Source organism: Sphaerodactylus townsendi, linkage group LG03 (assembly GCF_021028975.2).
Source record: "Sphaerodactylus townsendi isolate TG3544 linkage group LG03, MPM_Stown_v2.3, whole genome shotgun sequence".
In the NCBI taxonomy this organism is placed as follows: domain Eukaryota; kingdom Metazoa; phylum Chordata; class Lepidosauria; order Squamata; family Sphaerodactylidae; genus Sphaerodactylus; species Sphaerodactylus townsendi.
The window spans coordinates 76,310,558-76,324,679 of record NC_059427.1 but is presented as its reverse complement, the minus strand read 5'-3'; the positions used below and the strand labels follow the sequence as shown (position 1 = coordinate 76,324,679).

At 41.9% G+C, this 14,122-nt stretch overlaps 1 protein-coding gene across 2 annotated transcripts in view; it reads right to left on the bottom strand.

Moving 5' to 3' along the window:
* The window catches only part of ADAM19 (ADAM metallopeptidase domain 19), an 82,048-nt gene extending 69,620 nt beyond the window's left edge, over positions 1-12,428 (bottom strand). For both annotated transcript variants that reach the window (XM_048491118.1, XM_048491119.1), the window contains exons 1-3: positions 12,032-12,428; positions 9,166-9,251; positions 3,557-3,627 (exon numbers count right to left, since the gene is read on the bottom strand). In XM_048491118.1, coding sequence (XP_048347075.1) covers positions 3,557-3,627; positions 9,166-9,251; positions 12,032-12,137 — 263 coding nt within the window. In that variant the 5' untranslated portion in view covers positions 12,138-12,428. The remainder of the gene's footprint in view (positions 1-3,556; positions 3,628-9,165; positions 9,252-12,031) is intronic.
* Between the last annotated feature and the right edge of the window lie 1,694 nt (positions 12,429-14,122).

Sequence of the window (14,122 nt, the reverse complement as noted above, 5' to 3'; positions counted from 1 at the left end):
ATTGTAATACCTACAGTGCTGTCCTTCCATTCTTTTTAAAACCAGGATTTACCTTTAATATTCACCCTACAATATGGGATCAAATTTTAATTTTTTTAACCTTAATGTATCATTCACTGTGCTTCCATTTCACTTCTTCTGTTTCTTTCTTTCCTCATAAACCTCTGTTAAAAATATACATATAAGCAATGGCAATGCCAGCTATGCAATCACTACCACCAGATGAAGACCAATGAACTGGGATCCTTTTAGGGTAACATTTTTTTTATTTGTAAATAATAAGAGTTACCACAGCTTAAAGTCAGTACAGGATGAACATTACCCAGGCAGGCTACACTAACTATACTTGCTATGTCTTTCATACAAAGTCGAATTACATGTTTAGATGAATGAGGGCCCCAGTTCAGGAAGTAAACACAATATAGGTTTTCCGTTTTGCTAGCATGTGGAGAAAGACATTCAATGAAAATAGCCCTGTTCCCAGGAGGCACCTGGACATTATGTCATCATGTTCAGAGTTAATTTACTGCTAATGTTTTGCTCAGAATTCTGCTCTTGTCAGTTTTGTTGTACCATTCATAAATTTACCTCAACTGCTCCACATAGGTCAAAAACACTGTTGCAAATTAATAAGCAAACAGAGAAAAAAGGATGTCTTCCTTGTACTATGTTGCAGAGCCACACCGATTTAGGTTGCCGGTGGCTTTCCTAGAGAGCTTAGAATGGAAGCAAAATCTTGGTACAACTGTATCTTTGCAACAGGATTTTTTTTTCATGCATATAACGTAACTTTATTGTTTCCCAAATGCAATAATGTACACACAGCTGGGAAGTACTAGAGCCCCCATCCTTTATTAGAACAGGAATGAAATCAGAAACATCAGCCCCAATGGCTGGGGCGGGTGGTGGGGAGCGGGGATAAGAATTCTAGTTGCAAAAAATAAATGCAGTGGGTTTCTGTATTCTATCAGCCCCTACAGTAGGGTTCCCAGCTCTGGGTTGGGAAATTCCTGAAGATTTTGACGGTGGAGTCTGAGGAAGGTGAGGGTTAGGGAGAGGAGGGACTTCAATGGGATATAATTTTGTAGAGTCCAGTGTCCAAAGCATCCATTTCCACCAGCTGGAGATCAGCTATAATCCCAGAGGATCTCCAGCTACCTCCTGGATGTTGGCAACCCTACTCTACAGATGTTGGCAACCCTACTGTCCTTGAATTGCCCATAACCTGACTCAAGTCCAGCAAGACAGACTATATTCTACATGAGTAAAAAGTAATCACAGCTTATTAGCATATTGATCAAGGCATATTAGCAGTCCCCTTCTCAGAATGGAATTCCTTCAGAGGAATGTGAAAGGCATTGGGTAAAAATTTGCATGGCTCAACAAGTTTCCCATCTCATGAACTATTAAATTAATAGGAAACCTCATACAAAGAGCAGCTGTGGACCAGACCATGGCTGGAAACTTTTACCTTTGCATCAGCACTGTTATCAACGTTGCCACTTGCCACCTAGCAAGTAGCAAATAGCAAGCAAAACCAATGGGATAAACAGCATGGATTTTCATAAGTCTGTAAAAAGTTTTGTTCATTTGCTGCTGCAGTTTATGGCTGCACATGAACACAACCTACTCTTCATAGACTACTGGTGATCCATGATCACCACATCCACTCTGACTCAGAAAGGTGTACAGGTACAGGTACTTGGACAGGAACTGTGGCAAGAGATGCTTACATCCTGTCTCTTGAAGTTCACAGATTTCAAAAGAGAGTCATACTTCCTATATTACAGTAAAAGCAATTTTAAAAAGAGTACAAGTCATTTATGCTTCTTTCCTCACTTCTTAGGAAAAAGAAGCACAAATGACACTGAAGCCACAAATAGGAAGTAACACTACAGCTGTTTCACCTAGGCAAAACAACCATCAGGAAGGTGTGATCTGAAGTGGAAAAGCATGGAAGAAAGCAGAGCTCTCAACCCTTCTCCTGCCAGTGTATTACTTCTTGAAAGAGTTAAAGAATATCTCCCTTCTGTCTCTTCCAATGCATATTACCTCACTACAGTATATTCTGGAAGTTAGAAAAGACTATTGGGGCATCTTCATACATGTTACTGCAGTGTAACTGGTAATATATGTATTTTATCAAAATAATAACAGCAACAACAGAAAGTAGTAGGTGGAAGGCTTGGAGCATCTTTGCCAGCAAAATGAGATCTGAGCTTCAGTTTCTCCTTTGTTGCAAGTATTTAGTCTGGGTGTGCCCAGAAGTGGGAGCAGAAAGGTAAGAACCAAAAGGCCCCTGGCTGCTTGCTCGTGGCTCTGAGTAATCCAAACTAGTGAAAGCTGCATGAACTCAGGATGTTAGAACTTTAAGTTGTATTTTTGAATTTGTTTCTGTATACAGGTTTGACACCCCAGATGTGAAAGAAAAGCAAAATATGAATATCTCCACTCTCATCATTCTGGGAAAAAGACAAATTTATTTACAATATATACCTGGATTAGGTAACACCAAAGCCCCCTTTTTTTTTTTTTGCATGGCTGGATGAAAATATCTAGGCCTTACCTACATGCAGCCATGTCATGCCTTTACCCTTGGGTCCTTTCCACACGGGCCAATAAACATGGGTTAAGGACGGGATAAAACTGGGGTGGGGTGGGGAAACTTTGCATGGATCCCACTCCTAACGCGAATCCACTCTGCCCCCAACCCGGATTTTTCAAGAATTGTACTATGTACTATTAATTTGTTTTAATGTGCCTCACAGCCACAGCCGAGTGAACGGCTGGGCAGGAGGCGCTTTAGTCAGATGCGTTTTCCTTTTTAATATATATACACATCCTGGCTCACAGTCAGTCAAGCAAACAGCCTGGGGCGAGGGCAGATTCATTTATCCCACCTGCAACCTGCTTTAGGTTTGCTATGCAGAATGGGCCAAGGTGCATGGGTTTATGTGATTTCATTTCTAATAATTAGGCTCAGGAGAACACTACAGTTTGGCAATAAACATAATATAATGATCGAATGAAATGGAGCTTACAATGGGAATCTTAAAGTTCTAGAATAGAAGAAACTGTACTTGCTGAAGTTTTCCCTGCTAGAATACATTTAAGATTCAAGTGTGGCTTTTTTGGCTTTGTTAATAGCTGGCCACCAAGGAGAGCGGGAACAGAGGGACAAAATCCCTGGAACATAGGTCATCTGCACCCCATGGAACTGAGGAAGTAACATAATTTGTTTTCATATGATTTGGGAATTAGATCGGAGGGGTGTGTGCGAGTCCAGGGACTCATAGAGATTCAAGCCCTGCATGGAATGAGGGTTGCCAGCTACAGCTGGGATAATTTTTGGTGATGTAGGGGCAGTGCCTAAGAAGGGTGCTTATGAGAGAGAGCTCAGTGGGAATGGGCAGCCATAGAATTACCATTTCTTCCAGAAACTGCCATTTCATTCAGAACTTATCTGGCATTTGATGATCAACTATTATTCCGGGAGAACTCCAGCTCCCCATCTTGAGATTAGTAACTACATATAGAATAAGAATCACAAACTTACTCATTCTTCTCAATATCCAAGATGAGATTTCTTCCTTCAGCTGTTATATTGACTTCTGCTCTAGGTGGATGCTGCATATAAAAGAAATGGCTGTTTACATACACTTCACATAGAAGTCTTATTAAAGTACTATATTCAATAATGATTAACAAAATTAAAGATGGTTTATTTCTGTGATTCTAAAAGTGCAGTGTGCAAACCACTTAAAGTTTAAGCCCAAGTTTGTTTACTTGGAAGCAAGTCCATAGCGGTAGATCCAAAGACCGCAGTGGAAAGGGAGGATGATGTTGGAAGATTGTTTCTGAAGCAAACAAGGACGATGTTTGGATTAATTGTATTGAATGCATGGGCTGAAGCTAAAGGGGAAATACAACTGGATCGATTATGATCAAGTGAAAACCTAGAAATAAGACATTTTGCATAAGACATAAAAGCATAAAAGCCATGTTGACAAAAGCCCCATTTGGATCTGCCCATTTCCTAAAAACACCTGGTGGGTACCAGGAAATGTGTAATGGGCACCATGGCATGCCCATGGGTGCCACACTGTGGACCCCTGATTTGTCCTCTTTCCCACAATTCCTGATATCATGAGGTACTAGAAATTTTCTCAGTACCAATTCTTTCATTTATTAATGAATCTTCAATTTCCCTGTAAGAATTTCCTCACAAATTTTCAAACAATCCATATCCTCTTCCTGTTAGAGCAGTTTACAAGTTTGGAAATATTGCCAAAAATGCCTTTTACTGTTGTAATTCTCTAGACTCCTCTGTGACTTATTCTAGTCCTTTTACTATTTTTCTCAAAAATTCCGATTTTCAATAATATGGAAAAATCTAAACAGGGATATCTCTGGACTCATCATTACTTGTTCTTAGAAGAAAAATAAAGGCAACATATGTTCCCTTAGGAAAACTCTTAAAATTGAGGGTGTGTTTTTTTTCCACAAAAAACACATCCTCAGCAGATGAGGCAGCAAAACTGGAGAGGGGTATGGGAGAAAGCATAGGACCATTCAGTCCTCCACAGTGATGAGGCAACAATGTTCCTCCTCCTGTTGATGCAACAAAACTGGAGGCAGGCAGATGAGGTAGCCCAGGACCACTGAATTTCCCTCTAATGACATGCTGAGCAGAAGTGGTGACACTTGAGATGGGAAGGGGAAGATGCACAGGAAGTCTCTCAAGAAGTCTCTCCACCCCCGGGATCCTGCTGAAATAGCAATGTTGGAGAAGGAGATGGGAGGGAATGCAGCAATCGGCTTTGCCACCTTCATGGGTGCTGAGGCAGCTGTACTGGATATGGGCAGGGTCGGAATAGAAGCCCAAGCTGCCATGTGAGCATCCCGATGAATGCGGGGAGAGGAGGAGAGAAAGAAGGGGGAAGAATGACAGAGAAGGGTTGGGGAAGAGCAGAGATAGCAAAGGCAAAGGACTGCCTCTTCTCCACAAGTTCCTTGTAGGTCACTCCTTGCCAATAAGTCAAATTTTCAACATGACTCCATCAGTGGATACTTAAAGCTGGAGACTGGAGCCATGAACAGACAAGATTAGATCTTCCTACAAACCTGAAAAAGCCCCAGGTTTGCAGAAAAATCTAATATTTTAAAATGGTTGGTTTAACCTTCCTCCCCAATAATAAAAGCAGCACCAATAGGATCAAGAAACAAATGTCCTCCTCTCAGATTCTGTTGGAGGCTAGCTAGGCAATCACGACAGTATTGCCAGCTTTCAAGCATTGGCTTCTGTCAGTAAAAAGAGTGGGGCAGAGCTCATTCCAAGGCTGTTTTAACCTTTAAATAAGGATCCATCAAAGCCAGACCCACCAGTAGACAACATAACTTGTTTGACTTGTCTAAGACTGGCTGCTTGATATGGCTCAACACCCCCAAACCCACACCCACACACGCACTCACACACAGAGAAGCCAGTGTAGTACACTGGTTAGAGTTTCACACTACAATCTGAGACACTCAGATCTGAATCCCTAGTCTGCCATGAAAGTTTGCTGGGTAATCTTAGGCCAGTCGCACACTCTTGACCTAATCTAGCTCATAGAGTTGTTGTGAAGGTAAAAAGGAGAGGGAAATGATATATGCTGTTTTGGGTTCCCATTATGGATAGAGGCAGGATATCAATGAATTAAATTAATAAGTTATAAAGAATAAGTATAACAATTAAATAAATAATGAGGGGGAAGATAAAAGTAGTCTGCCTGTTGGATGAGAAGGAGAAAAGAAAGCAAGGAAACATGAGCATATGAGGATTTGCAGGAGGAAGAAAACAGGAAATAATATGAGAGTATACAGGGGAAGTGAAGTGCCCTCTACAACTGGGCTTGATCCCAGCAAGTGGCCAGCCCCACACAAATTAGCCCACGTTTTCCCAGAGAGGCTGCCAGTGAATGGGAAAGGGAGAAAGCTAAAAAGAAGGGAAGATAAGAGTAAGTTTGCTGGTTGGTGGGAAGGCAAAAAGGAAGCTGAAAGGAGGTGAGGCCCCGGGGCTTTCAGCAATGGAATAAACTGTGAGGGAGGGCAAATAAGATGTACTTTGCAAATCCTTGCAGGTCTCCCACTTGTTAAGATTTTATAAGTAATGCTCAATTTTTCATAGTAACACAAACACGTGTGTGTGCATATCAAGTTGCAGCCAATTTATGGTGACTTTCAAGGCAAGTGAGAAGCAGAGATAGTTTGCCATTGCCATCCTCTACAAAGTCTTCCTTGATGGTCTCCCAGCCAAGTACAAACCTTACTTAGTTCCGAGATTGGGCTATATGGGATGGAGCCTATGGGATTTATATTTGTATGATTGCTCCTGTTGTTCACCGCCCGGAGCCCCCCGGGGATCGGGCGGTATATAAATTGAAAAAATAAATAAATAAATAAAATCAAGCTGCTTTCCAACTCTGTGCAAACATATGGGGGACACAAGTGGAACATAATGTCTTTGTGGTACATTTAAGTTTGGACAAATTGTGGTAGTTACTGGAAGCAGGTTCTAAAATGAGAGTAAGTCATCTTGCTACATCTGCTGATGTGATAACATATTTTCTCAGAAAAGGAAGTTGGCTAATCAGAATGATTCTTGATGCTCTCCTGTGATGGCTATAGGCTAGTGACTGACAGCTTTGACCAAATAGGTCAAATTAAAGTCAGAATACAAATCATTTCCTCATTTCAACACCCATCTTGCAAGCAAATATTATAAACACAAGTAAATGGAAGGCAAAAATAGCAACTTTGGTTCCCACTGACCACAGCTGGACTAATATTAACATGTGTTCCCATAGTTGATCTAGTATACAAGGAAGCCACATTATTTATCCCAACCTTCCTTCAAGGCACTCAACAAAGTAAATAAGGTTCTCCACACCTGCATTTTACTTTTCTAACAACCTGTGAGGTAAATTAAAATTTTAAAAGTAACCTGGCCAGAGGTCACTCAGGGAGCTTCATGATAAAGGAAGGATTTGAACTTATAACTTCTGTTCCCTAATGAGCTTCCAGATATAGCATCAATTGAACTACAAAGTGCAAACTTAAACCACAGTTGAACTCTCCTCATGTACCACCCCATTAAGAGGCTATTACCTCTTACACAGAGAGACATTTTCTTATGCTGTTAACAAATAATTCCTGTGATCTTCAACTAATATTATAGCAGACATTCATTATAATATAACAGCAGAAGTCTTGTGTGTAATGTTATCTATGTCTAATTTGGAATGAACTGATCTTTCTCCTTGTACAGTTTTACTTAGAAAAGCGAGACTCAAGAGTAGAGATGACCAAAAAATATTATCAATATCTCTTGACTTTGGGTTCAACAGACCTGGAAACTTTTGAAAAACCTGAAAAAAAGCTGGTACACCATACTGACTTTGGAGGTGGAGCTTCGGGGGCAAATCCAGCAGACTTAAAGCTGGATCCAGCCAGGTCGAGCCCAGCATTAAACAGGCTTAGTCTGGTGGGGTCCAGCTTCATACCACTGGCTCTGCCCCCAGAGCTCCCCCTGACTTCAGAGGTTTGGGCTTCAGGGGTGAAGCCAGCAACATAAAGGTGGACCAAACCAAGCCAAATCCAGCATTGAACTGTGCTCCCTGCCCTGAATTCTACGTGGGAGAGGATTTTTAAAAAACATGGTGGGACAAAATAGCTCCCCTCCCACAAAAACCAGCTTTTATTGTTGTCTTTTTTCAGAAGAAAACCTCCACAAAAATATCAACAACTTTTTTTTGAGGTTTTGTTCAGTGCAACGGGGAGATCCCTCTGTGTAGTTTTCAAATGGAGTATAGAGTCTCTTCTAAACGTCCAGTACTTTGCACTCCCCAAATTGTCTTGACATCTTGAACAGGTGGAAAAACTTACAGCACCATCAACTATGTGAAGCATTAGATATAAACAGATTCCCCTACATCAAAGGAGCCCTAGCTCTGCAACCACTTGGACCAGGGGTCTGCAACCTGTGGCTCTCCAGATGTTCATGGACTACAAATCCCATCAGCCCCATCAGCCCCTGCCAGCATGGCTAATTCCCCCAATTAGCTTAATCTGGCTCTATATGTCTTTGTCTGTGGTGGGGTTTTTTTAGCAGAAATATATTGTGACATTGATATTGTTGGGTTTTCATTATTATGTTGGGACTGCTTATAAATAAAACCATACTTTTCAACTGGCTCCCAGATGAATTTTGGTATTTTGAACACTTTCTTCTCTGCTTTAACATGTAATTATTCAAGGTTATGCAATTATCAAATAGTCAGCTTGGATTATGTCATTATCATGCCCCCTCATATAGAATTATATGGTATAGCCTGATCTTGTCCACTCTCAGAAGTCAAGCAGGGTCAGTACTTGGACAGCGGACCCCCAAGGAAGACTTTGCAGAGGAAGGCAACAGCAAATTATCTCTGTTCCTCATTTGTCTTGAAAGCCTCTTACTGGGGTTTCCACAACTCAGTTGTGACCCGACAGCACTTACTTGTGACTTGGGCTGTGAGCATAAGGAGCATGTGAGTGTCTTCTTCCCATGCAGCTGCAATCTGGTATGCTAGCCAGTCAGAAAGTGAGGGCAGCTGGATGAGGGGACACAGACCCTCTCTACAAGCAACAAGGGAAGACTAGGATACTGAGAGAGGGGGAACTGGGCAGGGCTGGCTGTCACAGTAGGGGAGCAGGTGGATGCCAGTCGCTGATTACAAGAGGCAAGCCAGCTGCACTTTGGTCAACATCTCCTCCCAGTCTCTGTCCCTTGTGTTTCAAGTTGCTACTGTAGTGGCAATAGCAGAGAGGGCAGGCAGGGGCAGCAGCACAGCAATCCCCCCATCTCCATTCCTCATCATCTCCACTCACATTTCTGCTGTGGCTGCAGCAGTGGCAGAGAGGGTGACGCAGCAGCAGCACACACACACCCCCAGTGCCAGACCAGGGACAGATACTCCAGTCATACATGAGAGTTCTGACCTGAAGAGAATCTGGTGCAAGCAGAATTTAAAAGGTTTTTAAATCACCAACTGATAAACCATTTATGCTAATGAACAGATCAGGCTAATATATGTCTGAAAGAGAGCTAAAATATTGTCCTTCCATTATTGTTAGGCAACTTACCTTGTCATTGCCAGCACTCCCATCTGCTCTCCACTGAGGTACTGTGATTTCATGGTGCACCTGGAAGTGTACTACATTCCTTGTCTCTGGGGAAACATAAGCAGCTGTTCAAATCCTCAGTATCAACTTATAAAGGTCCTTGGGGAAAGCAGCACAACAGCCATTAACTTATGATCTATGTGGCCATTAGGGTCTTTAAGTGCTCTGGATCCTTCTCGCTGCAAATCACCAATGGCCCTTATGTCCAAAATACAATAGTCATTTTTCTCCCAAGTGGGCAGGCATTAAAACTGTTTTGTCAATGTGGAAACATTCAGCCACTGCTTGCCAAAATAAATGAACACTGAGACATAAGTTACAAGTACAACCACACATGTTAAGCATTCATAGCAGAAAAAGTCTTCCCTGTAAGAGCAGGAGAACAAACATGATATTATTTATTCACAGACTGGATTATCATTCAGATAATTTGAGGGGTGACATTTTATTTTTATGCAGTTAGCATTTCTTGTCTTCCAGGCTTGACAATTGGCAATAAAAGTATTAAGGCAAATTCCATTTCAAGAGCTGCAGTAGGTGGCTAAAGGAATTCCATGCATGGGAGCAAGGAGTTTCCCAATAAATCACACTGAGTGACACCTATGGGTATCATTTCAAAGGGAAAGGTATACATTTTACTAGGTTAATCTACCTAGCTTTGTATTATTCAGCTGTGTTCCCCACTAACACTTTTGGTGTGACAGCATTTCAAAAAGTGGGCTTTTTGGTTTTTTGGTCTTGGAAGACTACAAGATTAAAAGATTGCAGGAGGGAAATCTATTGAAACTCTCAAACAATTCCAAATAATAAATGAAATGCCCCTCCTTCAAGTGTTTCCCCCCTCTCCCCCTGCTCATCATTTAATCCTAACAACCTTGCAAGTTAGGCTGAAACATAGCAACTGACCAAAGGCCTGAGTAGATTTTAAATCTAGTCCAACACAGTAAACAAAACACCAGGCTACCTGAACATGGAACTCTCCAGCTTTGTTACTGGGCAATTTGTTCAGTAGCATTCAAAGAACACAGCAAACATGTTGTAGACTTGAACAAGCCCTATCTTTCTGTACTACCATAAGGACTAGAAACCTGTGTAAAAACAAAAGCTGTATTCTTCCTGGTTGCAAGACAATATTTTAAGTAATCTATATTAATAAGTACCCACACAGTTTTACTGGCACTGTACAAAACAATATGCCAACTTCTCTCTGCCTTGTGCTCACAGCAACCCAGTGACATAGCCATTAGATTAAGAAACAATAACTTGCTTTCTAGCCAACTTCCACCTGAACAAGGGAAGAAAGAATTTGAACTGTATTTTCTGTGTCCAAATCCAGGCCTCTACCTCCTACAGCACACTGGAGTACATGGACAGTGTCACCACTGCACCCATTACAAAATATTCAATTCTATGTATGAGATTTGCTCATATTCTGCCAATTATTATTATTTTTTACTTTTTTCCCCTTTAGAATAAAACACTATCAAAAAGGCTGAGTGCATTTTATGATCCTGTGCTGAATCTGTAAAGGTTGATTCTGGTTGTGGAAGCTAATGTGTGAATAATTGGTGAGAAAACTGCAATGATTTAACTTAAACAGAGTTGCCCTGGTGCCCTGATCCCTGTTTTAGCCTGAACATAATGTCTGTTGGGATAAGCCTCTGTTCAGCCAGCCATTTAAGTGCAGCAATTGGAACTGCCCTTTTCCAGCAGAAAGTTTCTGCTGATAACTAGGAAAGTTAAGTTGAGTGTAGGTCAAGGTTTCCTTGCCAGACCTTCAGCATGGTCCAATGAGGTCATTATCTGGAAGGCAGGAATTGGTTTTCACTACCAGTGCTGTGCCAGGAACATGTGAAAGTGAGAAGAACTGCGGAGTTCTTTTTGTCTCCAATGAGTAGCCAAAGATTGTCCATGTACCTACCCAATGCCACAACTTTGCTGAAGTGAGCAGCTACAGGATTTTTATGTGCTTAGATAGGAATGCCTTCTGAGGCCATGGCTCAGTGGCTGAACATCTGTTTGGCACGCAGAAGGTCCCAAGTTCAGTTCTCGGAATCTCCCATTGAAGGTGACACACACATAAATGTATATGCACATTTTTAAACAATAGACCTTGATAGACCAAAGGCTTGACTCAGAAAAGTTATTGGCATGCATGTTCACATACTCCTTGAGTTTGATGATGTAAGAAAGGTGGAATATAAATATGCAGGACATGAACTGAACCCCAGAATATCTTGTTTTGGGAACTGAGCCTCCCTTGTTTAACTCATTATAGAAGGCAGACAGTTAAGAGGATGCTGCGACTCACCTACAATTAAAGGCTCCAGTATTTTACCCATTTCTAGAGCTCCACTTTTGATCTTTGTTAGCATGCACCACTTCAGTGGATTCTGAGGATGCATTGTTTATCATGTTAGCAAGGGACATGGGGAAAATAAAAGTGTTTCTATTTCTGTAACACTCTCTGGGGCATACCTGTTGCACACCCTTTCACAAACAAATTGCTTCTAAATTCTAATCTAGGAACCAAACAAGCCAGTGACAGAGAGGTAAATATTAACCCTTTCCTTGTAGGTTCATCCTACATCTGTTGCTGGTAACACAATATCAAGCATTTGTCCCACTGTCCCAAAAAAGGTTATTTTACCAAAGGCACCCACAACTGAAGATGCCAGATAAGCTCACCACCCTTCGATATCATCTCATATTCAAAAACATAGATATAAACATGCTTCACTAACGTTTCCCAATATTTCCAGTCCGTTATATCCAAGTTGCTACAGTTCGATAGATAGATTATACATCTTGCCCCTCTCAGATTTACCTTTCTCTCCCGACGCCTGAGCTGGAAACGGCCTCAGCCAAAGCAAGAGGAGAGTCACAGAAGAAACCAAGGCTCGCCTTATAGCACCGGGCATAATCCCTGCCATGATCTGCTGGGATATTTCACGGAGACAGCACCTTCATTGCGAATGACTGCTGCTGCGGCTGGTTTGCATCCTCTGCTGCTAGGATGTACGCTCTTATGACAGCCTGGGAACCCTCCGATTTTGCGCGCACACATGCACCAAAGTGAAAGAGAGACAAGCAGCACAGAACTCAAGATGCCTTATCAAAATTAGCCTATCCGAAGCAGCCTCCACCATTCCAATCCAGATGTTGCCCTGTGACGTAGCAGAAGCAACCCAAGAGTCCTTCCAACCATGATTTTACATTGAGCCTTTAAGAGATCAGTGGGCGGGGCTTAGAGATGCAACCCATTTTCCTTACAGCATTCTGCTACTCTTGAGTAGCGGCAATTTCAGCCTGTTGTCTACAGAGACGCCGTGGAATCTGAAATGGATGTCGATCCCTGTCAAATCAATTTGGTAAGGAAAACAAGGGATGGGCGCAGATTAACCGAACCCCCCACTCAGTCGAGTAAGCATCCACCAGAGCACGGGGCATCTTCAGCTTTTGGCCATGTCCAGCGGCACAATGGGGCTGCTTAATTTCTAGTTTCTGTGACCGCTTCCAAAGAAGCGATAACTCGGTGGGCCTCTGAAGTTGTTTGATCGCCCTCTAGTGGCGGATGAGGTTTTTACTACAAGAGGCTGGAGCCCTGGGTAGCTCCCATCCAGAGAGCGGTGAAGTCTGTTGGCAAAGTCTTAACGTGTTACTGAGCTCTCCTGCATTTACCGAGCGACCTCCACTTATTCTGCTGAAATAACATTTTAGGTAATTTCAGCTAGGCTCTCCTCAGTATGGAGATACAGTGATTTGGAAAGTCTGTGTCGGGTGGATTTTTGTCCATTTTACAGGCTCTAATAGAAAACAGCTACAATACTGTCAGAATTTAACGATTAAATGAAAACTCACACACACACAAATTCCTCCTCCTATTGCAGCTGTTTGTTAACTGGCCTGCCAGGAAATCAAATGACAAACATCCTTTTCAGTAGAAGTTTCATGTGTAGAACTGTGGACTCAGGTGATTTTCATACTAATTCCTATTCAGTAATAAATTTAGTAGGCTGTCCTATTTTGTAATTCAGCTTTCAGCCTTAGTTGTCCACGTGGAAAAGCAGAAATACATGAACCTACAAGATCACATTGCTGGGAAGGAAAATATGATGGAGAAATGTTGCTATTTCAACTTTTTTAAATTACAAGTACTATAAGTACTTGTAAGATAAGATCCCCTTCGGGGATCGGGCGGTGTAGAAATTGAAACAATAAATAAATAAATAAAGTACTACTTGATCCACTATTAGTAGTAGTACTCCCAGTTCCCAGTGCTTGCCTTCTAGTTCAAGGATAACCGTACATGCTCCCAAATCAGATGTCATCCTTTCATATGCGATTCCAGGGTGAGGTAGTGGTTACAGTGCTGAACTAAGATTTGCAAGATCCAAATTTGAATCCATACTTGCCATTAAATGTGCTTGGGTGACTTTAGGCCAGGCATCCTCCCTCAGCCCCACCTTTCTCACAGAAGTGCTGTGAGAATAAAGTGTCACCATGAGCTTCCTGGAGGCAGGTGGGGAACATAAGCTAGCTGGATGCTTTTTTATATTTGGATATATCCAGGTGGTAGTGAAAAAGAGGGAATGAGCTCTGGGCCTCATATAATGAAAAGGCAGAACAGCCTTAGTCCAAAATGGCATCTTCTATGTAAACCATACAAAAGTTGAAATGTAATTACAAATTAACCTTCCTGCAGCATGGCTATGAACCAATTAAGAATGGGGCTGCCGGTTGTGGCTTTTCATATGCATACCTCCAGGTGCACATTCTGTTCAACATGAAGGCAATGCCAGGGTTTGAAAAAAGAGTGTCCTGCTTCTGCTTTCTCCTGCTTGTCTGTACAGAGGCATTTGGAAGGTATCACTGAAGTGTGGCTCACTCATGCCCTGTCAACTTTCATGGAGCTTGT